General features: G+C 25.2%; 2 protein-coding genes and 2 long non-coding RNA genes across 8 annotated transcripts; 2 read left to right on the plus strand and 2 right to left on the minus strand.

Moving 5' to 3' along the window:
- Window positions 1–703: 703 nt before the first annotated feature.
- LOC126894426 (uncharacterized) lies at window positions 704–22,865 on the minus strand. 3 transcript variants are annotated; one of them, XM_050665460.1, is made up of 3 exons: window positions 22,624–22,830; window positions 19,403–19,933; window positions 704–1,273 (listed from the first exon to the last, which is right to left on the minus strand). In XM_050665460.1, exons 2-3 carry the CDS (start codon window positions 19,802–19,804, stop codon window positions 794–796), a joined length of 882 nt encoding a protein of 293 aa, XP_050521417.1. In that variant the 5' UTR covers window positions 19,805–19,933; window positions 22,624–22,830; the 3' UTR covers window positions 704–793. The 3 variants fall into 3 exon arrangements, 2 of the variants coding, with proteins under 2 accessions (XP_050521417.1, XP_050521418.1); XR_007701397.1 differs by lacking the exon at window positions 704–1,273 and having other exon boundaries at window positions 19,068–19,933; window positions 22,624–22,718; window positions 22,804–22,865; XM_050665461.1 differs by lacking the exon at window positions 704–1,273 and having other exon boundaries at window positions 18,751–19,933; window positions 22,624–22,816.
- Window positions 1,273–24,945, plus strand: LOC126894441 (uncharacterized). 3 transcript variants are annotated; one of them, XM_050665486.1, is made up of 3 exons: window positions 1,273–1,402; window positions 7,135–7,175; window positions 24,495–24,945. In XM_050665486.1, exons 1-3 carry the CDS (start codon window positions 1,383–1,385, stop codon window positions 24,911–24,913), a joined length of 480 nt encoding a protein of 159 aa, XP_050521443.1. In that variant the 5' UTR covers window positions 1,273–1,382; the 3' UTR covers window positions 24,914–24,945. The 3 variants fall into 3 exon arrangements, 2 of the variants coding, with proteins under 2 accessions (XP_050521443.1, XP_050521444.1); XM_050665487.1 differs by lacking the exon at window positions 1,273–1,402 and adding an exon at window positions 5,559–5,951; XR_007701398.1 differs by lacking the exon at window positions 7,135–7,175 and having other exon boundaries at window positions 24,453–24,945.
- On the plus strand, window positions 12,554–13,954 carry LOC126894447 (uncharacterized). The gene is made up of 2 exons (XR_007701400.1): window positions 12,554–13,597; window positions 13,674–13,954. It is a non-coding gene; the product is annotated as an uncharacterized LOC126894447 (long non-coding RNA).
- LOC126894452 (uncharacterized) lies at window positions 13,474–15,358 on the minus strand. The gene is made up of 2 exons (XR_007701407.1): window positions 14,668–15,358; window positions 13,474–14,587 (listed from the first exon to the last, which is right to left on the minus strand). It is a non-coding gene; the product is annotated as an uncharacterized LOC126894452 (long non-coding RNA).
- Window positions 24,946–26,516: the final 1,571 nt, after the last annotated feature.

Raw genomic sequence — 26,516 nt, forward strand, 5'->3', positions numbered from 1 at the left:
CACAAAAAAAAATAAATAAATAAACACATCATAGTAAAACCAATACCTTCTCAGCTTCGCATCGAAGCTAAAATAAATCAATTTTTTGGCTGTTATTAAGTAAATTTTTCTATTAACCACGCACTTAAAATATTTGCCATTTTGTTAATATTAAACAATTGTTCTAGTTTTTTCTCGTCCACTTAAAAATATATTTTGTTATTCAAATGAATTTACATTAGTAATAATGCAACAATGTTGTCATCATTTGTTTAAAAAAAATGAAATATTATCATCTCGAAAAAACTTTATATTACACGTAGGTATTCTTGATAATTTATGTTAACGATGTTATTATCAACAATATTAACTAGTATCGTTTATTACTTTCATCATAATTAAAAAAAAATGAAATAATTTACAATTGTCAACTAACTTCATTAATAAAAGGCAGTAATTACCAATAGTCAGAATCAAATCGAAAGAGACATGAGAGTATGATACCCTTCAAATATTAAACATTCTACATTTTTTATCACAAAATCGCTAATCAAATTACTTTATATATTATACTCAATTATTAAAATTAACAATTTTTAATTTAATTCAATAATGTATATTAATGAATAGTAATAAATAATAAATTTTACTAAAAATAAACGTCACCTTATCTTTTAATGTATAAGTTTATCTTTCTTTTAAAATATAAACAATATTTAATTCAAAATTAATATTTCCAATTATTTTATTTTCTCAAAATACATTTATTGAAATATATTTGCTTTATCTTTAAAATTTGGAATACAATATGATATTAATTATTATAAAGAGTTTTATTAGTATCTGTATCGTATTTAAATCCAAGTTTGCTATAATATTTTGCAATAATTTTATTAAGGAATCTCATATATATTTTATGCATATGAGCAGGATCGTTATTACATTTACTAAAAAAATGTTCACCATATATATATATATATATATATGATAAATTTAATTTATCTACTTCATCATCAGGTAATCCATCTAAAATATTATCACAGTATTTAACAGACCAATCATTATATATGGTTTGTTTGTCTTTAACGATTGCGTTTAATTTTTCAATATCTTCTTCTTTTAGTATGACATTCTCAGAAATCAAAGAAAGATTATCTGCATTAAAGTCGTGTGTAAATTGTTCAAAATTCTCAAACATTTTCAATGTGGTTGTATAATCATTTACAAATGTTTTCAAGTCATTATTCGTCAGGTTAGTTAAATAATCCAATGCACTTATAAAGTAAGTAATTACCTTATTTACTTCAGTAGTACATGTCTTAAGATTTTCTAAACATTTTATTATAGTCTCTTTATTTTGTTTATTATTAAATTCTGTACAAATATCGATAAAAGAACCAAGGATGTTTGCATTATACAACAAGTAAAAGACATAATCACAACTTAATACTTTTGTCACTGTAAATAATTTATCATTAACATAATTAACAAACGTTTCTGACGGAGTATTAACGAGTGCATTGTAATCTTTGAGAACTGTAAATTTACTTAATTGAAAATATTTTAAACTTTTATTCGCAAAACATTTATTAATGAATGAATTTAGTATATTGTTAACTTTAGAATGATCGCATGATGTAAGTTGAGATTCACACATTAATACTATAAATAATATAATACTAGTGAGCATTTTCATTATTATATTTATATTAGACGAAACTTCGATAAAATAATAGAAAATATCAAGTAATTTATATAACTTTTTTTACAAAATTGTTATTGCATGCAGTCTTTTTTATACAATTACTCTGTTTGACGTCATTATCTGAAAAATCAACATCAATGATAAGTTAAACTCAAAAATATGTTAATATATTGTTGTATGTTAATATGTTTGTATATATATTTTTTTAATTGGAACATTTCCCTTTATACAGGAGTAGTTACAAATTTTAAAATGCCTATAGAAAGTAGAACTTTTGCATCTTATTTTTAATTAAATTATATTTATTGATTACTCGTATAAATCCTAATATACAAACATAAATATTTGTTATTTTAATTAGAAGGATTTTGTTATTATTTAGGTCATATGCGAAATTCTAATTGCAGATTTGAAATCGGCGAGAAAATGAGTTTAGAAAAGTATATTTTGGTCTGGGATAAAAATAACAGTAGACCAGTAAATTTATTTATAAATAACAAATAATTTTTAAGTATTTCATCAAGGCCTTCAACTTTTATATATACGTGTGCCATAAAAGTAATAACTACTTTGTAATTTTTTTAAATTCTTCAGTACTAAATTATTAAACATCATTTTTTTACTATATTTGTTTTAATATATATTTATTCATATATTACACTTATAAATCATAAAACATGTAATCAAGATATAAATAAGGAAAAAAGAGATTATGATGCTTTTGGAATAATCCAACAATTTTTTAATATTAAACACTATCTACAGATTTGCATCGAAGCGTTTTTTATAATAATGATTTTAATCACTGTCAGATTAAATCTATACTGGACCCAATTATGCCACGTGCCCACTTTGCCGCGATCCAACTGTGGTGGATTTATTATAGATAAAGATAATTATCATTTATTTTTATTTTTAGGTGTCTTGAACCTTGCAGTGTCAGCGTACTATTAAACTAAAAATAAAGCAAAAAAAAAACAAGTACCAGATTTTTTCATGAAATTTGCGTGTGCTTTATTTTTATAACTATATTGTACGCAAATTGATAGACATAAAATATAATTTAAGATATATATAAAAATGACAGTATCTGGAACAATTTCAAAGGTTAAGATGAAAAAGTAATTTTTTGTTGAAAAGTTGCCACTTTGCAACATCACCTGTGACAGGGAAAAAGGTCAGATTTTCAAAAAAATTTTTATTCGAGGATTATTAAGGTTAATAATTTCAGAAGTGTTAAATTATTTATTAAAATGATTTTTATTCTATGTCCTGATTATATTATTATATAAAGAGATGATTGGGAGCTATATATTAACTCAATCCTTTGAAAAATGTTAAAATTTACAAATTTTTTTATGGATTACCCTTATTTATATGGAACGAGGGAAATTTTTTCAATGATCAAGTTGTGCATAATGTTCTTTTGTTGTTTGTATTTTAAGTAATCACATTTCAACAATAAAAAACAACGGTAGCATAGTGAGGTCGTAGCATAGTGTGCACTTAGCATAGCTAGGACATGTATAGATGATATCTGATGGTGATTAAAATCACTATTTTAAGAAACGCCCAAATGCAAATCTTTAAATATGTTTATTTAAAGATATTGGTTCATTCCAAAAGCAAAAGTTTAAATTTCGTGAAAAAATTGCTATTTTGAATCTTCCCCGTAGGCAAGTAAAGGGTCAGATTTACATAAAAATATATATCAAATGTAAGAAAAATACGTAATGTGTTTACATATAAAAAATTATTTGTATTTGTACGTAGAAGATAAATCGCCGAGACAATTTTTGTTTTTAATTTATAGTACGTAACATAGACTTTATTTTAACATACTTTTAAAGGACGCAGTATTTCCNTAAGATATATATAAAAATGACAGTATCTGGAACAATTTCAAAGGTTAAGATGAAAAAGTAATTTTTTGTTGAAAAGTTGCCATTTTGCAACATCACCTGTGACAGGGAAAAAGGTCAGATTTTCAAAAAAATTTTTATTCAAGGATTATTAAGGTTAATAATTTCAGAAGTGTTAAATTATTTATTAAAATGATTTTTATTCTATGTCCTGATTATATTATTATATAAAGAGATGATTGGGAGCTATATATTAACTCAATCCTTTGAAAAATGTTAAAATTTACAAATTTTTTTATGGATTACCCTTATTTATATGGAACGAGGGAAATTTTTTCAATGATCAAGTTGTGCATAATGTTCTTTTGTTGTTTGTATTTTAAGTAATCACATTTCAACAATAAAAAACAACGGTAGCATAGTGAGGTCGTAGCACAGTGTGCACTTAGCATAGCTAGGACATGTATAGATGATATCTGATGGTGATTAAAATCACTATTTTAAGAAACGCCCAAATGCAAATCTTTAAATATGTTTATTTAAAGATATTGGTTCATTCCAAAAGCAAAAGTTAAAATTTCGTGAAAAAATTGCTATTTTGAATCTTCCCCGTAGGCAAGTAAAGGGTCAGATTTACATAAAAATATATATCAAATGTAAGAAAAATACGTAATGTGTTTACATATAAAAAATTATTTGTATTTGTACGTAGAAGATAAATCGCCGAGACAATTTTTGTTTTTAATTTATAGTACGTAACATAGACTTTATTTTAACATACTTTTAAAGGACGCAGTATTTCACATTTTCAAAAGTTAAGTTGAAAAAATTGACCATTTTATATGTTCATTTTTGAAAAAATAATGGCAGTGCTAGAAAAAAAATATCAAAATTTATATATTTGAAATTTGTAAATTTTGTCAGCATAATAATTTCTAGTTATGAAAAATACACAACTTTTCAATTAAAAGCATATTTTCCAATCGGTTATATGCAACCATGTGACTGATGCAAATTAGATCATTATTGATAATCGACGATCTGATAATGGTAATAAATAATGGTAACAACTTAAATTTAATTATTCTGAAACATCTTGTGTTCGCGCCGCAGAATAAGGCGACACTGTGTAAAGCTATCACATTTCATGTTGTCTATTTTGTGATAAAAAAGACTGATTGTTTTTTTATGGTTATGGAACTTCATGTGTTAATGGGAGAAATATGTTCTTCTGAATAATCCTTTTGTGGATATTTTGTTCTCAGCCAATTGTGATTGCTCATTTGTCAGGATATGTGTACCTAAGAGCAACATCATCTCAAGTAAAAATTGCTAAACTAAATAAAAGAAGTCAAACCATAAATTTGTTCCTCATCCACTTATGCATAAGTATTTATTGATGTAAATAACTTGTTCTTTTCTATTGGCAAGTTATAATAATATATTATATCTATATTTATATACATTTATAATTTGTGTGAATTGAGATTTAAGTCATTTAATATATTCCTTGAGAAATTAAATATAAATGTTAAGATTATGTATAGTTTAATGTTATAATAATATATTTTTTTATTGACATTCATCTTTCATTATAAGAAAAATAAATCATTCATTGTTTTATCAGAATATAATTATTGTTGTTTATCTCAAATGAAAATTTGTTTGTGTTCTTTTACCAGTTAAGGCCTTGTGAGCCTAGTAGCCCTTTCATCTTGGCTTAAACTGATAGTAATAAAACATTTTGATCTGGTTCACACAAAAATAGCATTCGGTAGCCGTTTTCACCATNTTAGAAATATGCTTGTACTTTTACAACAGTAATTAAGCATTACTACATATTGGTAATGCTTATCGATTTACGACCCTATAACGTTAGTGTTCAAAACAGTACGTGTTATCTCCGTATCAGTCGGTATTGATAGCGTGTATCGGTTGATCACGGAGGTAGTGGTGGTAATATTTGATCGCAANTCACGGAGGTAGTGGTGGTAATATTGGATCGCGAAAGTGTATAATGCGGCTTTTGACAACACCGGTCAGATAATTTTCATGGTCAAGCTGTCTGTCGGCTGACTAGCAGCTAGTCAGCATATGTCAACCATAGCTGCTATGGTTGACATATGCTAATGTTTCTTTGCGCTATATTGTATCGTGATACCGTTACGTAATCGACGTACGCGTGTTGTTTTTGTGTTACAATATTGCTGTTCTCCGGCCTATTGCGTAGAGCCGTGAAAGACTGAGCTAAAAGTTGAGGTCTTATTGAAGTTCAAATTATTAACGAAAACTTGACACCGGTTGTAGTCCGTGATTGTTAGACCGTTATATTAAAAAGTTGGAAGCTATCACAGTGAAGTCAGTCAAATCTGTAGATTAAACGAGTTAAATCCTATTATGTTACTGTATGTTAATTTATTTATAGTTTAATTTATTAATTGTACCCACATTTATATTAGGGGACGCCAATTTATTTATTAATTATAAACTGAATAAGGTAACCATATTATTTTATAATATATACAAATAATAATTGGAAGAATAACNATTAGCAGAAATTTAGTTTAAAATAAAAATTAATTTTTAATTGATTATACATAATATTATGTGTAGGTTATCCTGCTCATTGCTGTGGGCGATGATACCCAAATATATTTGTAGCAACAAAAAAATGACAAATTTATCTTTATAAAAATAAAAGTAAAATAAAGTGATATGTTATGTAATATTTTATTAATACTTTAATCTCCTAATATATCAGTAGTAATAACATTTCTATTTCACAAACATATAATCAATTATATTTTGGGATTAAATTATCATAAAAAAATACAAAAATTAAATAAAAATGTTAAAAAAATTATATGACACAACAATAAATTATAGTAAATTCTTAATAGGCACCATAATCACATTATTGTTATATGGGTAAAAAAAAAAAAAGTTATTGGTCATGTATTTAATTATTGTTTATTTTTTTAATGTTACGTATGTATGTTATTTTACAATTTGGTCACTAGTATAAAAGTGGTAGTTNCTCTAGAGAGCCATATAGCGTTTAGAATTAAATGAAATAATAATGTTTTTTCATTTAACTAAATCTAATGGTATAAAAAAAATTGGGTTGTAATATGAAAATCTGAAGTTGATACAAGTAAAAACCAAAAAAAATATGGATATTTTAGAAAAATATATTATGTGTCTATGAAGAGTAGAGTTTCATTTCAATTTTTATGCTTCTCTATAATAGTGTACTAGAAAAAAATTAAATATCTGATTCAAAAAATATCAATTATATTATAAAACTAAAAAAAATGAAATTAGATAAATCCTTATCAGCCATTTTATTATTTCGATAATTATTATTTTGAATAGTTAAATATGTATATTGCTATATGATAAAAAAAAATTGACACATTTATTATATCTTATTGTTTAATTACTGACAGTATTATTGAAATGCAGTATTGCAACCAGTACAGAAAAGCGTTATAATTATCAAACTGTTCTCTAAAAAAAGAAAAAATGTAATGATATTTAAATCTAATTTTTAAATTAAATGTATTTTTATTATCGCTATTTTCTGAGAGATTACATGAAAACATCTGTCAATGATTATATTTTCGAATTNTGAAAACATCTGTCAATAATTATATTTTCGAATGTGCAAAAAATTGAGAAAATTGAAAATACTTTCAAAAAATATATTGCAGCTCATCCTTCTATGATTGATAAGGATGTCACAATAAATGAAGAAGATATTTCAAAAATCAGAGATAATATAAAAGACTTAAATGAAAAAATAAATTACAAAATATATGATTGGAATAAAAAAAAATGTTCATTTGTATTTGATTTACAACTCGATAGTAATGAAGATTTAGGCAGTATCGAAATTGATGATGACAAAAGGTTTGAAAACATTTANGACAAAAACTTTGAAGACATTGAAAAAATAATTGATGAAAAAGATTTAGATATTAATTATGTACCTGTTCTTATACAAGAAATATTTTGCAATAATGCTAACAAATATATTGCAAAATATTACAACAATCTTGGATTTAAATACGATACAAGAATAAATAAAACATTTTATAATATTTAATATTATAACGTATTCCAAATTTTATTGTTTAATAAAATATAAGTCGAAAAATATATGTTGAAAAAATAAAATAAAACAAAGTTTTATTTATTGCGTTTTAAGTTTTTTATTTAAGGGAAGATGGTGACTGGCCTTAATCAGAAAATTTGCAATAAAAGTATACAAATAATAATTAAATATTTATATCTTAAAAGAATGATAAACTTGTCCATTTACAATGTCTTTATTAACTTTTAATCAATAGTTAAGGTATTAAGAGAAATTTAGTTTAAAGTAAAAATTAATTTATAATTGATTATACATAATATTATGTGTAGGTTAACCTGCTCTTTGCTGTGGGCGATGATACCCAAATATATTTGTAGCAACAAAAAAATGACAAATTTATCTTTATAAAAATAAAAGTAAAATAAAGTGATATGTTATGTAATATTTTATTAATACTTTAATCTCCTAATATATCAGTAGTAATAACATTTCTATTTCACAAACATATAATCAATTATATTTTGGGATTAAATTATCATAAAAAAATACAAAAATTAAATAAAAATGTTAAAAAAATTATATGACACAACAATAAATTATAGTAAATTCTTAATAGGCACCATAATCACATTATTGTTATATGGGTAAAAAAAAAAAGTTATTGGTCATGTATTTAATTATTGCTTATTTTTTTAATGCTACGTATGTATGTTATTTTACAATTTGGTCACTAGTATAAAAGTGGTAGATATATGTAAAGAGGGGATTGTGTCAGCGACCACCGGAGGTACTTTGTGATAAATTTTTGAATAATTAATTGTTCTAGAGTTAAAGGCTATTTTTTTAATCCTTTTTATCTTTTGGTTAATTATGTAATGACGATTTATTCTCTTTTAATTATTTTGTGAAACGTTATTATCGTTAATTTATTTGATCTGTATTATGAGAATACAATTAATTTTTATTGAGTTTTTCCATGAGTAATTTTAATATTCCTTCTTCACTTCACAGAGTTAAAGAATTCCGTTGAGTCAGCCTTTTGGGTTCTCTTTTGTATCTGCTTTTGGACTTGCTAGTCGAACTTAGCATAAACGCTCTGTTTTTCCTGGTGTTGGTAGTTATAACCGGTAGTAGTACACGGAGTTTCTTCAGGGTTTGTGCTGGAGCTAACCTCTGTGAAAGATTATGTTTTGAAAATGTATTTAATAACGTTTTAAAACTCCATAGTTAAAAGTTAATTTTAGTGTAAAAGTATACCGGTGTATACGACATTATCACTTTCTCGTACTGAAGTGATTATAATTTTACATAGAATTATTAGTTGTTAAGTATATTATTCGAAGGTGTGTCCGTGATATATGAATATAATATAATATAAAACGGCAAAAGGTTTATTAATTAAAATGTATAGTGTTATTATTGTTACGAATGTGGACTGTATTTATCTTTTTACGAGAAGAAGGCTACTTAGGTCGCTTAACTATAAATTAATAAAAACGAATTTTTGCTATATGTGCATAGTGAGGCATTTATTAGGAGACTGGTTTTTCTCCGCTGAGCAAAACAGATCGTTAGCTTATCACAATAATACTAAAAAAAATAACTATACGATAACGTACGCCGAAACAATTATAAATTTTAATTAATAAAAATAGATGATTAGAAATAATTTAACTTGGCTATGTGTTATTGTTCAATTAAAAGTTCAATGAAAATATTAGAAAAATAATAGACACAAAATAAAAACAATAAAACAGAAAATAATAATAAATTTTTAGTAGGTGCCATTACTCCATTATCACTTTCTTGAACATAAAAATTTATAATTATTCATAAATTATAAGCAATTAATATAAAATATCAGCTACCTTCTTAAAAATAATAAATTGTAACAAAAAATATTAAGTGAATAAAAATGTATAGTGTATGTGATATATTAACATAATATAATAATATAATTACCACCCCTGTGGGTAGATAAAGAGTCCGATTATCAAAAAAATTATATCAAATGTAAGGAAAATATCTGAGATTTCAATATAAAAAAACTTATTTTGCATCATTCATTTTTCAATAAATTTTGGAAAATCTAAGAAAAAAAAAAGTGATTGAAAGTGAAAAGAAAATTTTAAAAATCGTAATTTTTTTGGGGATTATCACCATTTATAACGAACGAGAGAAAAATTTTTAATTTTTGAGGGTAATGTCTTCAACTAAATACGATTTGTGATCTTTTGACGTATCGTTGAGAAAAATCAGTCCAGTGAGAGCTGAGAAAAAGAAGTGACAGACAAAAAAATAAAATAAAATAAAATAATAAACCCATTATGGTAAAGTTAATACCTTCTCAGCTTCGCATCGAAGCTAAAAAATATTGAGATTTTCAACAATTTTACTGTAAATAGTAATTATAAAAAATCCTGACTGCATATTAATGTTAACAATATTATTTTTTTAATTCTCCTAGAATTTTCTATTGATGTCTATTTCAAACTTGCAAGTTGAGCTAAAAGTTATGATAATAAATCATTTTTTTTATTATTATAAGCTTTCACAAAAAACCACTTTAAATGACCAAAAAAAAATTTAAAAATTACATTTTGCTCTGGTTATTTTTAATATTACTTTTTCCATAATAAAGTATATTACACTAACTTTAATTTAAGATATATATATATATATATATATAAAAGTGTCAGTATTTCTGAAACATTTTCAAAAGTATAGTTGAAAAAGTTTTTTGAAAATCATTTTGAATCCCTCTCTGAGTGCAGTTAAAGACTCATGTAACTATAAAAAAAAAATTGTATTGGACCTTAAATTTTTCAAAAAGTTATGGCAGTTTTAATTTAAAAAAATCAAGGAAATGTCAAAAATTACCAATTTTGAAATTTGTATTTTTTTTTTTAGAGATTTTCCCCATTTACAGGGACGAGGGAAATTTTTTCTATTTTTAGGGTAATGTTATCGAATATATACTATTTGTGATCTTTTGACGTATTGTTGAAAGAAATCGGTTCGGTGAAAGCTGAGAAAAAGTGGTAACAGACACAAAAAAAACAAATTATAGTAAAATTAATACATTCTCAGTTTCGCATCGATGCTAAAAAACACATCTATTATTATAATAATCAAAAATTAGTGGTAATGGAATGAATTTAATTGCAGAATCTATGAAAATTCCTTGTATATCATTTATTCTTAAATAACAACAAATTATGTTCCGAAAGTTTTGTATCAAGCCCTTCAATTTTTATACATGTTTGCTTTAAAAGTAACAACTAATTATATTTTTTTTTTATAATTTCGTAGAAATAATATTTACCGTCGGCGTATTGTATAATGCGGTCTATTTGATGGCTTAATAGTAAACGTGTTTTTATTTTTCTTGATATTGCACTGTTAATAGTACACTGTAAGTCCATAAGTCTATTAATGTTTTCGTTATTCAATAACACTGGACACCCATCCACTATTCTGGATTCTAATACTAAATGCATGGTATCACGGTACAATACTTTGGTTATATTAAAATCGACATTTTGGTATAACATAATGTTCTCTCCTTTTACCGGAGGTGATTGTAGAAATAATGATATTTCATCCCTCATGCCGTAAATAATATTTAAATAATCTGCTGACATACTAATATATCGTGAAGGAGTAATAATGCATACCGTAACATTGAAGTCATCCTTTGGATTCAGGCCCACTTGCAAAAATTTTCTGTCGCTGAACGCAATAGTGTAACTGCTAGAGTCAATCATCTCGGCTGGCGGTGTTGGTGCGATATAAATGTAGCGCTGTTTTCTTACAGGTTCGGTTGCCATATTATTCATAGAGTAGAGTCTTTTTTTTAGAGCTGATGGTTCTTGATGACACTGTGACTTTATCAACGATTTTATGCTCATTTATGAGGAAAAATCACATATTTTCATAGGGGGGTCAGCAAATCATTGGACACATATCCCCGTATACTAACTCTTTTCTTCATCACTTAAGTAATTTCACTTTAATATCATAATAATTAATTTTAAACTCTCGATTTCTAAATATTTGTATACAAATATATGTAATAGATTATGTGTATACATGTTTTATACAATAACGATTACACATTAACAAAAAATGTCTATTAACAAACGCGGTAGTGTGACTGAATAATCAAAAAAGAATTTGATCAAATATTATTTCTAACGTATAAATATTTTCTCTAAAATTAAAAAATAACTCAATTCTTATGAAATAGTATAATATTTTACATATTTATTTATTTACTTTAATATCATAATAATGATCACCTTATGATGAGTTTCATCATCACCACCTCTTCTATGTAGGGGTAAATTGCTGATTTACTGTTTTAATACATACGTTATTCAAGTAAGAGGGCTCTCTATGACCAAAGGCCTACACATCACATAGCTATAGTTGGGTTTCGTTGGATTAATGCAAAAAAAAAAATACTGAGAAAAGTATATCTTTGATGTAAATAAATACTTTATAAACCAGTGTGATGCTTATGGATTTATATGTAAAAAAGTATCTTAATTCCATTGACAAAATTATGTCTAGTTATTAAGATGATCTGATTTTATAGAGAATTTATAAACCCTTGCATTTTATTCTAGCTTCACCATCATGTTTTATATTTATTATTATTTAATAAATAAAATATAAAATACATTCTAAATAAGGAAGTCGTATTTTCTTATTCTTCGTGTAACTTTCTAATAAATGGAAAATACAACACATTTAATTACTTACAAAATAAAACTCATATAAAACATTTTTTTTTTTTTTGCTTTATATGGGTATCAACTGTAGTTAACACATTTATGTGTTACTGTATGCAACAACAACGTAGTTTTCCACTCGCATAACGACTAGCCATAGTAGAAAGGGTCGCCACCACCTAGGCGAGGTGTCACACTTATCAGATATGATTACCATACCATAGGTGGAATTTAATTTGAAGTTAATAGGTCGTTATATATTCATATGATTATAACACCTTGTGGCTTATCAACCACAACTATGATATTTAAACTTGTAAGTGGTTGATATGTAAAACATACCATAGCCCGTGTCTAGATTAAGGAACAGGGATAAAATATACGCGAGTACTTAAGCTACTCGCACAATAAAATACGTTTTACAGTTAAAATTAAAAGGAAAGTTTAATTTAATTGTTAAAAAAGAAAATTAAGTTAAACATGAGCAAAAATATGAATGTATCAAAAACCATGTCTACAAAGAAAGGCAACAAAAATTAAATAAAATATTTATATAATTCGATTTTAATTATATTTATTCTCTCTTGTTGCCTTATCTAGCAACAGATCATTCTAACAGATAAAAAGGGATAATAACAGATAATTGTAAGTTTTTCATAAAAAAAAAAAGTTTTAAGCGCAATAAATAATTGTTAACTTCATATAATAATAAAATCAGACATGCACCAACAATTTTTGAAAATTGTTGGCGCATGTCCGATCCAAAACGTTTATTCTCCGAACACATGATTTTAAATATTGGACATAAAAACAGGTATATTATTCAATAAGAAAGTCTAATAAATTTTATCATTAAATATATTACAAAGTTACAGATTACATGAAAAAATTTCCCACCATAGAAATTCGATTATAACACATCAGTAATTAGTATATATAAAAAGAATTCTGGCTCATTAGTCTTTATTTTATCTATATTGAATAGCAATAATTCATTTTACTATATAATTTTACTTTGAAGTAAAATAATGAAATTAACAATTTTTGTTTTTGTTATATTTGCAATAATTAGCTATGTTTATAGTTTTTGCGAAGTTGCACTTTGTAAGGACAATCCAAACTTCATATGTCCACCTTATGAAAACTATACATTAGCAGATGGTCCATCGTCATGTAATGGTCAAACTGTTGGTAGCATCCAATGCTGCTACAATCCAATGTAAGTTAAGTCACCATAACTAAAAATTTTTTAAGTAGATAAGAAATAAGTAAATATAAAAAAAATATTATTTTAGAATAATAATTCCTCCTGGTGCAACCTCTTTTTCTGCAGTTGGATAAAATTTTAGCAAGATAACTCACCTGAACTAGAATCGAATCATAATTGATAATTATCAAAAATGCATTTAAGTACTCAAGTAATAAATTATTTTTCGTGCAATTTACGGATTTAATATTATTGTAAATAAATGTTTGTTTTCATTATGAAACTTAAAGAAACATATATTTTACTAAGGATTAACAAATATTTATATACAATATATTATATATAATTATGAATATTTTATAATTTAAATCACAACTATTATTATTACTATTATGACGTTATATAGATAAGTTCACCAAAAAAAAAATCACTGTAAAACTTGTTTTAATTAAACCTCTAAATAAGCCAATAAATGTTTAAATACATATATACAGGTCAACAATTGTGATAGTAATGTCACGAGAATGAATTAGCTTTGATATTCCATAACACTCCTGTCATAGCCACTACAAAGCCTATCCGCAACCGTATTCCTAGTTGGGAATTTGGACATAGTCTTCCTTGGAAACCAACCAGTGAGAGAGCTCTTCTTCCTTAGTGCTACCAGTTACTTCCATTGACAGTTCACACTAATTGTCGAGTATTCGGACTCAGGCCATGTATACCCACGTCTAAACATGGATTAACAAAATTAGTATAATATTGATATTAGTTGAATTTTCATGGTTCATACTAAACTTCATACCCCTAAAAGGCTACCGGTCAGTTTTTCTAAAAGATGCAGCCACAACTCTTCTCAAACTAATACCCGGAGACTACTCTTTTAAGTTATACGAGGTTGTTTTTTTCAGAGTCACAAAAATAAACACTACAGAGCGTACGTACCCTTTTTTTTAAAATAATTTTTTTTGAATAAAGCAATCTACGTAATTCGCATCGAAGCTAAAAATGTTCAGTTGTTTATAGATGATACATAGTGTCCAAATTGAATCATAATAATAGTTATTAGTAATAACACATACATTTTTGTTAGAGTTTAGTTGATACGTAATAAGGTAGGCGTCACCGAGTTGCACCGGAAGTGACAAATATTTATTGCAACAACAAAAAAGTAATCCCAAGTGTACATAACTAGATAATGACAACTACAATAAGAATATTACAGAGCTAATAAGGTGTAGCGTAAACGAAGTGTCGACATCGTAGTGGACGGTGAATAGATGCGTCGAGCGGGCTTTTTAAAGCGAACCGTGTAGAGCGGTATTTTTAGAGCGATCCGCGTAGAGCGGTGTCACGAAGTCACTTCAAGGTATATTTACGGCGGGTCGTTGTCGGACGTGCGTCACTTGCTGCTGGACTTAGTGCCGTGGCTATTGGCACGCGGTGCTGGTCAGTCAAACTACCATATGGTACACGTAGTAGACCGACGGCTGATAAAGGTGGCACAAGGCTCCATGTAACACGATGCGAAGCGGGACCGTATCATTTTAACGGTAAACACTTCGATTAGTGATATACGAGCCCCATGATACAGATGGCAAATGTAATAAATGAAAATAACGGAAGAAATTCTTTTGATCTTTATTTGATTTACATTTATTTTAAAATTAAATATTGATATATAGTCGTAGTTAATATTTTAAACAGTAATATTAGTTTTAAAAAAAATAATGAACCAAAATACAAGCCAACTATAATAATAAAAGCAATGTAGTGATAGTCCTAACTGCAAAAGAAAAAATTAAAGCTGATAATCAAACGATTGTTTGTAACGGCTAATATAAACTAATTACCAATAACCTATTTATTTAATGAGATTATTCAGTACTAAAGTTCAGTAGTTTATTCCGTAATTATTTTATAAAGATAACAAAAAAAAAAATGTTAAATAATGATATATTTAAATTTTTATTTCAGTAAAAATTATACTCATAAGATTATAACTGCTTATGATTGTAATTCTTAACCATAAATATATAATAATTAGATCAATAACTTGTGTTTAGAGAAGTTTAAAATATGTAGACATTTACCGATTGCAAAAATCATAATTTTTTGGGGGGATTTTCTCCATTTACTTAAAAAATCTTTAAATTTACTTAAAAGGAATTTATGAAAACAAAATAACTTTAAACATTGATATATAATAAAAAAACATTAAATTATAGAGGGCGCCATGATAATGATTTATAAATTTGTAATAAAATTTATTTCAATATAAATAAATATTGATGTCATTAAATTATAATTAAAAAGTGATATTATAGAAAAATTATTGAAAAAAAACCCAGTACAGGGGGGTCACGGCACAGTGATGACGTGGCATAGTTGGATCAAGTATAATGATATCTGACAGTGATTAAAATCACTATCAAAAATAAATGCTTCGATGCAAATCTTTAGATAGTGTTTAATTTTAAAAAAATTGGTGTTTTATTCCAAAAGCTACTTGATCTGCTGGTTCCTTATTAATATCTCCATTAAGATAAAGTATGTCGAATGAAAAAGGGTTTATTAAAAAATACTATTTCTCATAAACAAATTGTGTGGATCCATAAACTTTTCAATAAGTTATAGCATTATAAAGTTAAATATAATATAAATAATAAAATCGAGAATTTTACACACGAAAATAGCATTCGGTAGCCATTTTCGCCATGAAGACAAGTCCAGAGGTCATTTTTTTTTTTCAAATTAAAGTATATTACATTAGCTTTAATTTAAGATATATATAAAAGTGTCAGACCTCCCGGAACATTTTCAAAAGTTAAGTTGAAAAAAGTCAATTTTTTGCAAAAAAGTTGTCATTTTAAATCCCCCCCTGTGGGCAGGTTAAGTGTCAAATTTACAAAAAAAATATACCAAATGATAGGTAAAGACATCAAGCATCTATATAAAAAAAAATTATATTGATATGTTCATTTTTAAAAAAGTTACGGCAGTTTTTAGTAAAAAAAATTGAAAAAATTTCGAAAATTAGCGATTTTTAAATTTGTAATTTTTTTGGATATTTCCCCTATTTGCGTGAAATGAGGGAAATTTTTTCAATTTTTAAGGGTAATGTCTTCGACTAGATACGATATGTGATCTTTTGACGTATCGTTGAAAGAAATCCGTTCGGTGAGAGCTGAGAAAAAGTGGTAACAGACACAAAAAAAAACACATCATAGTAAAACCAATACCTTCTCAGCTTCGCATCGAAGCTAAAATAAATCAATTTTTTGGCTGTTATTAAGTAAATTTTTCTATTAACCACGCACTTAAAATACTTGCCGTTTTTGTTAATATTGAACAATTGTTCTAGTTTTTTCTCGTCCACTTAAAAATATATTTTGTTATTCAAATGAATTTACATTAGTAATAATGCAACAATGTTGTCATCATTTGTTTAAAAAAAATTAAATATTATCATCTCGAAAAAACTTTACATTACACGTAGGTATATTTGATAATTTATGTTATCGATGTTATTATAAACAATATTAACTAGTATCGTTTATTACTTTCATCATAATTAAAAAAAAATGAAATAATTTACAATTGTCAACTAACTTCATTACTAAAAGGCAATAATTACCAATAGTCAGAATCAAATCGAAAGAGACATGAGAGTATGATACCCTTTAAATATTAAACATTCTACATTTATTATCACAAAATCGCTAATCAAATTACTTTATATATCAATTATTAAATCAATAACTTGTGTTTAGAGAAGTTTAAAATATGTAGACATTTACTGATTGCAAAAATCATAATTTTTGGGGGGATTTTCACCATTTACTTAAAAAATCTGTAATGTGGCACCAACAAACAAATAAGGAATTCACGAAAACAAAATAACTTTAAACATTGATATATAATAAAAAAACATTAAATTATAGAGTGCGCCACGATAATGATTTATAAATTTATAATAAAATTTATTTCAATATAAATAAATATTGATGTCATTAAATTATAATTAAAAAGTGATATATTAGAAAAATTATTGAAAAATATAAATCAATTTTTTGGCTGTTTTTAAGTCAATTTTTCTATTAATCACGCACTTAAAATACTTGCCGTTTTTGTTAATATTGAACAATTGTTCTAGTTTTTTCTCGTCCACTTAAAAATATATTTTGTTAGATTGTTTTTCAAATGAATTTACATTAGTAATAATGCAACAATGTTGTCATCATTTGTTTAAAAAAAATTAAATATTATCATCTCGAAAAAACTTTACATTACACAAAGGTATTCTTGATAATTTATGTTAACGATGTTATTATAAACAATATTAACTAGTATCGTTTATTACTTTCATCATAATTCAAAAAAAATTAAATAATTAACAATTATCAACTTACTTTATTAATAAAAGGCATTAATTACCAATAGTCAGAATCAAATCGAAAGAGATATGAGAGTATGATACCCTTTAAATTGTAAACATTTACTATTATATTCATAATTTTTCTATAAATTATGGTTCTACAAAAAAAAGTTTTACCTCCCCCCCCCCCATTTTTTAGTTAGTAGTCACTATTAATTTATAGAATATTAACAATATATTCGAGTTAACTAAAGAATGTAAAAATTAAATCTTTAACTTGAGAATCATAAAACAGAAAGCGTTAATTCAATACAATCGATTTAATAGCTGATTAAGTGACGCGTTGTGTCTCATTAGAAGTACTGTAGATCGATTCCATTGCACTGGGCCATGTAGATTTCCTATCATCTCTGATACAAACAATAGCTTCTACAAAGGACGTTAAACATGCTTTATGAATAATAATGAAATAATCAAAAAAAGTGTCATACTTTTGTAAATTGTTAAATATGATGTATTATATGCAGTGATGTAAATTGTATCATACAATATATATATATATATATATATATATATAATATTGTATTAAATATGTGTATTACGCTTATTATACCAAATAATACAAGAGGTATTTTATAAAAATAATAAAATTGGTACAAAAATATTAAACATTCTACATTTTTTATTACAAAATCGCTAATCAAATTACTTTATATATTATACTCAATTATTAAAATTAACAATTTTTAATTTAATTCAATAATAGTATATTTTTGAATAGTAATAAATAATAATTTTTAATAAAAATAAACGTCACCTTATCTTTTAATGTATAAGTTTATCTTTCTTTTAAAATATAAACAATATTTAAATCAAAATTAATATTTCCAATCATTTTATTTTCTCAAAATACATTTATTGAAATATATTTGCTTTATCTTTAAAATTTGGAATACAATATGATATTAATTATTATAAAGAGTTTTATTAGTATCTGTATCGTATTTAAATCCAAGTTTGCTATAATATTTAGCAATAATTTCCTTAAGGAATTCCATATATTTTGTATGCATAAGAGCAGGATCGTTATTACATTTACTAAAAAAATGTTGACCATATATATACTCAAATGATGATTTTAATTTATGTAATTCATAATCAGGTAATCCATCTAAAATATTATCACAGTATTTATTAGCAAAATTATTATATATGGTTTGATTGTCTTTAACGGTTGTATCTAATTTTTCAATATTTTCTTCATTTAGTATGACATTCTCAGAAATCAAAGAAAGATTATCTGCATTTAAGTTGATTGTAAATAGTTCAAAAATCTCAAACATTTTCAATGTGGCTGTATAATCATTTATAAATGTTTTCAAGTCATTATTCGTCAGGTTAGTTAAATAATCCAACGCACTTATAAAGTAAGTAATTACCTTATTTACTTTAGTATTACATGTCTTCAGACTATCAAAACATTTTATTGCAGCCTCTTTATTTTGTTCCTCATTTATTTTTATACAAATTTCGAAATAAGAAACAAGGATGTTTGCATTATACAACAAGTATAAGACATAATCACAACTTAATACTTTTGTCACTGTAAATAATTTATCATTAACATAATTAACAAACGTTTCTGACGGAGTATTAACGAGTGCCTTGTAATCTTTGAGAACTGTAAATTTACTTAATTGAAAATATTTTAAACTTTTATACGCAAAACATTTTTTAATGAATGAATTTAGTATATTGTTAACTTTAGAATGATCGCATGATGTAAGTTGAGATTCACACATTAAAACTGTAAATAATAAAATACTAGTGAGCATTTTCATTATTATATTGTTATTAGACGAAACTTTGATAAAATAATAGAAAATATCAAGTAATTTATATAACTTTTTTTACAAAATTGTTATTGCATGCAATCTTTTTTATACAATTACTCTGTTTGACGTCATTATCTGAAAAATCAACATCAATGATACATTAAACTCAAAAATATGTTAATGTTTATATTATGTATAATAAAATATATTTTAAAGAATAGTTGCGACAAATTCTAAAATAATATTATAACGATGATTAAATGAGGCACACAAACTTAAATTAATTGCATAGAAAATAGCAAAAATTCAAATAAATTTAATTTTAAAAGTAAAAATAAATATTACTACAGTTTTTACTTTTATGAAACAACATTTTGATAATTATAACGCTTTTCACTACTGATTGCAGTGCTACATTAGTAATGATTGTCAGTAATTAAACAATAATATATTATAAATGTGTCAACTTTTTTTTTCATTTAGCAACATACACATTTAACTATTCAAAATAAAAATAATCTAATTAAAAAAGTGTCTGAAAAAGTGTACACTGAGTTTCTTCTTTTTGGATTTTAATAATTATATTTATTAAGACCAAATCAATGTAATTTTTTTTTTTTAGATACGCGAGGTATTTACCTATTATTTTGTATATATATTTCAACAACCTTCAACTTTTATATATACGTGTGCCATAAAAGTAATAACTACTTTGTAATTTTTTTAAATTCTTCGTAAAAATTTCAGTACTTAATTATTAAATATCAGTTTTTTACTATATTTGTTTTAATATATATTTATTCATATATTACACTTATAAATCATAAAACATGTAATCAAGATATAAATAAGGAAAAAAGAGATTATGATGCTTTTGGAATAATCCAACAATTGTTTAATATTAAACACTATCTACAGATTTGCATCGAAGCTTTTTTTATAATAATGATTTTAATCACTGTCAGATTAAATCTATACTGGACCCAATTATGCCACGTGCCCCACTTTGCAGCGATCCAACTGTGGTGGATTTATTATAGATAAAGATAATTATCATTTATTTTTATTTTTAGGTGTCTTGAACCTTGCAGTGTCAGCGTACTAATAAACTAAAATTAAGCAAAAAAAAAAAAACAAGTACCAGATTTTTTCAAGAAATTTGCGTGTGCTTTATTTTCATAACTATATTGTACGCAAATTTATAGACATAAAATATAATATTTATTGGCTCCGTCCTCTCGAAGAGTTATGTAAAAATGGTGTATATTATTTTTAGGTGTATAATAAATAAATTATAAATGTGTAATACAAGCATAATACGTATTTTATAAAAATAACAGCATAATAGAATTGCGCCATAAAGGTGACTATTCAGAAAATTTTATTTTATAAAAAAAATTATGGATATTTTAGAAAACAATATAATGTGTCTATGAAAGTTAGGGTTTCTTATTCAATTTTGACGCTTCTTTATAATACTTTACTAGAAAAAAGTAAATCCTCTCTGATACAAAAAAATATTATTATAATTATTAAAATCCAATAGAAGAAACTCAGAGAACTTTTTTTCAGCCACATTCTTTAGTAGATTATTTTTATTTTGTATAGTCAAATGTGTATGTTGCTAATTGAAAAAAAAAAGTTGACACATTTATGATATATCATTGTTTATAAACGTTATCATTATCTTAATATTTTATAATAATTAAAAATGTAAAAATATTTAAATATACTTAGAATTACTTTTAAGATAAAATTTCAATAAATGTATTTTGAGAAAATAAAATAAATGGAAATTATAATTTTTAATTAAATATTAATTTATATCTTAAAAGAAAGATAAACTTATCCATTTACAATATCTTTATTAATATTTTATCAATAATTAAAGGAAACGGTGAAGTTTATTCTTAGTAAAAATGATTATTAATTACTATTCAAAAATATACTATTGTTGAATAGTGTAGCCGTTTTCACCATAAAAACAAAATAAAGTTCGAAATTGTTTTTTTTTTTCATGTTAAAATCAATTATGTACTATTTAATTTAAGATATATATAAAAGTGTCAGTATCTGGAACAATTTCAAAGGTTAAGATGAAAAAGTAATTTTTTGTTGAAAAGTTGTCATTTTGCAACCTCACCTGTGACAGGGAAAAAGGTCAGATTTTCAAAATAATTTTTATTCAAGGATTATTAAGGTTAATAATTTCAGAAGTGTTAAATTATTTATTAAAATGATTTTTATTCTATGTTCTGATTATATTATTATATAAAGAGATGATTGGGAGCTATATATTAACTCAATCCTTAGAAAAATGTTAAAATTTATAAATTTTTTTATGGATTACCCTTATTTATATGGAACGAGGGAAATTTTTTCAACGATCAAGTTGTGCACAATGTTCTTTTGTTGTTTGTATTTTAAGTAATCACATTACAACACTAAAAAACAACGGTAGCATAGTGAGGTCGTAGCATAGTGTGCACTTAGCATAGCTAGGACATGTATAGATGATATCTGATGGTGATTAAAATCACTATTTTAAGAAACGCCCAAATGCAAATCTTTAAATATGTTTATTTAAAGATATTGGTTCATTCCAAAAGCAAAAGTTAAAATTTCGTGAAAAAATTGCTATTTTGAATCTTCCCCGTAGGCAAGTAAAGGGTCAGATTTACATAAAAATATATATCAAATGTAAGAAAAATACGTAATGTGTTTACATATAAAAAATTATTTGTATTTGTACGTAGAAGATAAATCGCCGAGACAATTTTTGTTTTTAATTTATAGCACGTAACATAAACTTTATTTTAACATACTTTTAAAGGACGCAGTATTTCCGGAACATTTTCAAAAGTTAAGTTGAAAAAATTGACCATTTTATATGTTCATTTTTGAAAAAATAATGGCAGTGCTAGAAAAAAAATATCAAAATTTATATATTTGAAATTTGTAAATTTTGTCAGCATAATAATTTCTAGTTATGAAAAATACACAACTTTTCAATTAAAAGCATATTTTCCAATCGGTTATATGCAACCATGTGACTGATGCAAAATAGATCATTATTGACAATCGACGATCTGATAATGGTAATAAATAATGGTAACAACTTAAATTTAATTATTCTGGAACATCTTGGCTTAAACTGATAGTAATAAAACATTTTGATCACAGGATTATAGATTACGTCATACAGATATTTTTTCAACAACTTAGAAATATGCTTGTACTTTTACAACAGTAATTAAGCATTACTACATATTGGTAATGCTTATCGATTTACGACCCTATAACGTTAGTGTTCAAAACAGTACGTGTTATCTCCGTATCAGTCGGTATTGATAGCGTGTATCGGTTGAACACGGAGGTAGTGGTGGTAATATTGGATCGCGAAAGTGTATAATGCGGCTTTTGACAACACCGGTCAGATAATTTTCATGGTCAAGCTGTCTGTCGGCTGACTAGCAGCTAGTCAGCATATGTCAACCATAGCTGCTATGGTTGACATATGCTAATGTTTCTTTACGCTATATTGTATCGTGATACCGTTACGTAATCGACGTACGCGTGTTGTTTTTGTGTAACAATATTGCTGTTCTCCGGCCTATTGCGTAGAGCCGTGAAAGACTGAGCTAAAAGTTGAGGTCTTATTGAAGTTCAAATTATTAACGAAAACTGGACACCGGTTTTAGTCCGTGATTGTTAGACCGTTATATTAAAAAGTTGGAAGCTATCACAGTGAAGTCAGTCAAATCTGTAGATTAAACGAGTTAAATCTTATTATACTACTGTATGTAAATTTATTTATAGTTTAATTTATTAATTGTACCCACATTTATATTAGGGGACGCCAATTTATTTATTAATTATAAACTGAACAAGATAACCATATTATTTTATAATATATACAAATAATAATTGTAAGAATATCAATATCTTTTATTTTATATCTGGGTATATATTTGTTTAAGTCATTTGTTTCTTCTGTGTTGATTATTATCAGTCATACAGGCCAACCGTTATTATAGGAGCCCGTTGGCTAACATTTAGAGTCCCTTATGATCATGTATATTTATTCGTATTATACCCTAGACTCTAGAGAGCCATATAGCGTTTAGAATTAAATGAAATAATAATGTTTTTTCATTTAACTAAATCTAATGGTATAAAAAAAAATTGGGTTGTAATATGAAAATCTGAAGTTGATACAAGGAAAAACCAAAAAAAATATGGATATTTTAGAAAAAAATATTATGTGTCTATGAAGGGTAGAGTTTCATTTCAATTTTTATGCTTCTATATAATAGTGTACTAGAAAAACATTAAATATCTGATTCAAAAAATATCCATTATATTATAAAAATAAAAAAAATTAAATTAGATAAATCCTTATTAGTCATTTTATTATTTCGATAATTATTATTTTGAATAGTTAAATATGTATGTTGCTATATGATAAAAAAAAATTGACACATTTATTATATCTTATTGTTTAATTACTGACAGTATTATTGAAATGCAGTATTGCAACCAGTACAGAAAAGCGTTATAATTATCAAACTGTTCTCTAAAAAAAGAAAAAATGTAATGATATTTAAATCTAATTTTTAAATTAAATGTATTTTTATTATCGCTATTTTCTCAGAGATTACATGAAAACATCTGTCAATAATTATATTTTCGAATGTGCAAAAAATTGAGAAAATTGAAAATACTTTCAAAAAATATATTGCAGCTCATCCTTCTATGATTGATAAGGATGTCACAATAAATGAAGAAGATATTTCAAAAATCAGGGATAATATAAAAGACTTATATGAAAAAATAAATGACAAAATATATGATTGGAATAAAAAAAAATGTTCATTTGTATTTGATTTACAACTCGATAGTAATGAAGATTCAGGCAGTGTCGAAATTGATGATGACAAAAACTTTGAAGACATTGAAAAAATAATTGATGAAAAAGATTTAGATATTAATTATGTACCTGTTCTTATACAAGAAATATTTTGCAATAATGCTAACAAATATATTGTAAAATATTACAACAATCTTGGATTTAAATACGATACAAGAATAAATAAAACATTTTATAATATTTAATATTATAACGTATTCCAAATTTTATTGTTTAATAAAATATAAGTCGAAAAATATATGTTGAAAAAATAAAATAAAACAAAGTTTTATTTATTGCGTTTTAAGTTTTTTATTTAAGGGAAGATGGTGACTGGCCTTAATCAGAAAATTTGCAATAAAAGTATACAAATAATAATTAAATATTTATATCTTAAAAGAACGATAAACTTGTCCATTTACAATGTCTTTATTAACTTTTAATCAATAGTTAAGGTATTAGCAGAAATTTAGTTTAAAATAAAAATTAATTTTTATTTGATTATACATAATATTATGTGTAGGTTATCCTGCTCATTGCTGTGGGCGATGATACCCAAATATATTTGTAGCAACAAAAAAATGACAAATTTATCTTAATAAAAATATAAGTATAATAAAGTGATATATTATGTAATATTTTATTAATACTTTAATCTCCTAATATATCAGTAGTAATAACATTTCTATTTCACAAACATATAATCAATTATATTTTGGGATTAAATTATCATAAAAAAATACAAAAATTAAATAAAAATGTTAAAAAAATTATATGACACAACAATAAATTATAGTAAATTCTTAATAGGCACCATAATCACATTATTGTTATATGGGTAAAAAAAAAAAGTTATTGGTCATGTATTTAATTATTGCTTATTTTTTTAATGCTACGTATGTATGTTATTTTACAATTTGGTCACTAGTATAAAAGTGGTAGATATATGTAAAGAGGGGATTGTGTCAGCGACCACCGGAGGTACTTTGTGATAAATTTTTGAATAATTAATTGTTCTAGAGTTAAAGGCTATTTTTTTAATCCTTTTTATCTTTTGGTTAATTATGTAATGACGATTTATTCTCTTTTAATTATTTTGTGAAACGTTATTATCGTTAATTTATTTGATCTGTATTATGAGAATACAATTAATTTTTATTGAGTTTTTCCATGAGTAATTTTAATATTCCTTCTTCACTTCACAGAGTTAAAGAATTCCGTAGAGTCAGCCTTTTGGGTTCTCTTTTGTATCTGATTTTGGACTTGCTAGTCGAACTTAGCATAAACGCTCTGTTTTTCCTGGTGTTGGTAGTTATAACCGGTAGTAGTACACGGAGTTTCTTCAGGGTTTGTGCTGGAGCTAACCTCTGTGAAAGATTATGTTTTGAAAATGTATTTAATAACGTTTTAAAACTCCATAGTTAAAAGTTAATTTTAGTGTAAAAGTATACCGGTGTATACGACATTATCACTTTCTCGTACTGAAGTGATTATAATTTTACATAGAATTATTAGTTGTTAAGTATATTATTCGAAGGTGTGTCCGTGATATATGAATATAATATAATATAAAACGGCAAAAGGTTTATTAATTAAAATGTATAGTGTTATTATTGTTACGAATGTGGACTGTATTTTTCTTTTTACGAGAAGAAGGCTACTTAGGTCGCTTAACTATAAATTAATAAAAACGAATTTTTGCTATATGTGCATAGTGAGGCATTTATTAGGAGACTGGTTTTTCTCCGCTGAGCAAAACAGATCGTTAGCTTATCACAATAATACTAAAAAAAAATAACTATACGATAA

The sequence above is a fragment of the Daktulosphaira vitifoliae genome, unplaced genomic scaffold (genome assembly GCF_025091365.1).
Source record: "Daktulosphaira vitifoliae isolate Bord-2020 unplaced genomic scaffold, ASM2509136v1 Scaffold_1, whole genome shotgun sequence".
NCBI lineage: Eukaryota > Metazoa > Arthropoda > Insecta > Hemiptera > Phylloxeridae > Daktulosphaira > Daktulosphaira vitifoliae.

Coding starts and splice junctions, on each gene's coding strand:
- LOC126894441 (XM_050665486.1), top strand. CDS start 1,383: ATGTTTGCATTATACAACAA. Junction 1,403..7,134: donor ATGTTTGCATTATACAACAA/GTAAAAGACATA, acceptor CTATTTTCTGAG/AGATTACATGAAAACATCTG.
- LOC126894426 (XM_050665460.1), bottom strand. CDS start 19,804: ATGAAAATGCTCACTAGTATTTTATTATTTACAGTTTTAATGTGTGAA. Junction 1,274..19,402: donor GTAATACTAAAGTAAATAAG/GTAATTACTTAC, acceptor GAAGTAAATAAG/GTAATTACTTACTTTATAAG.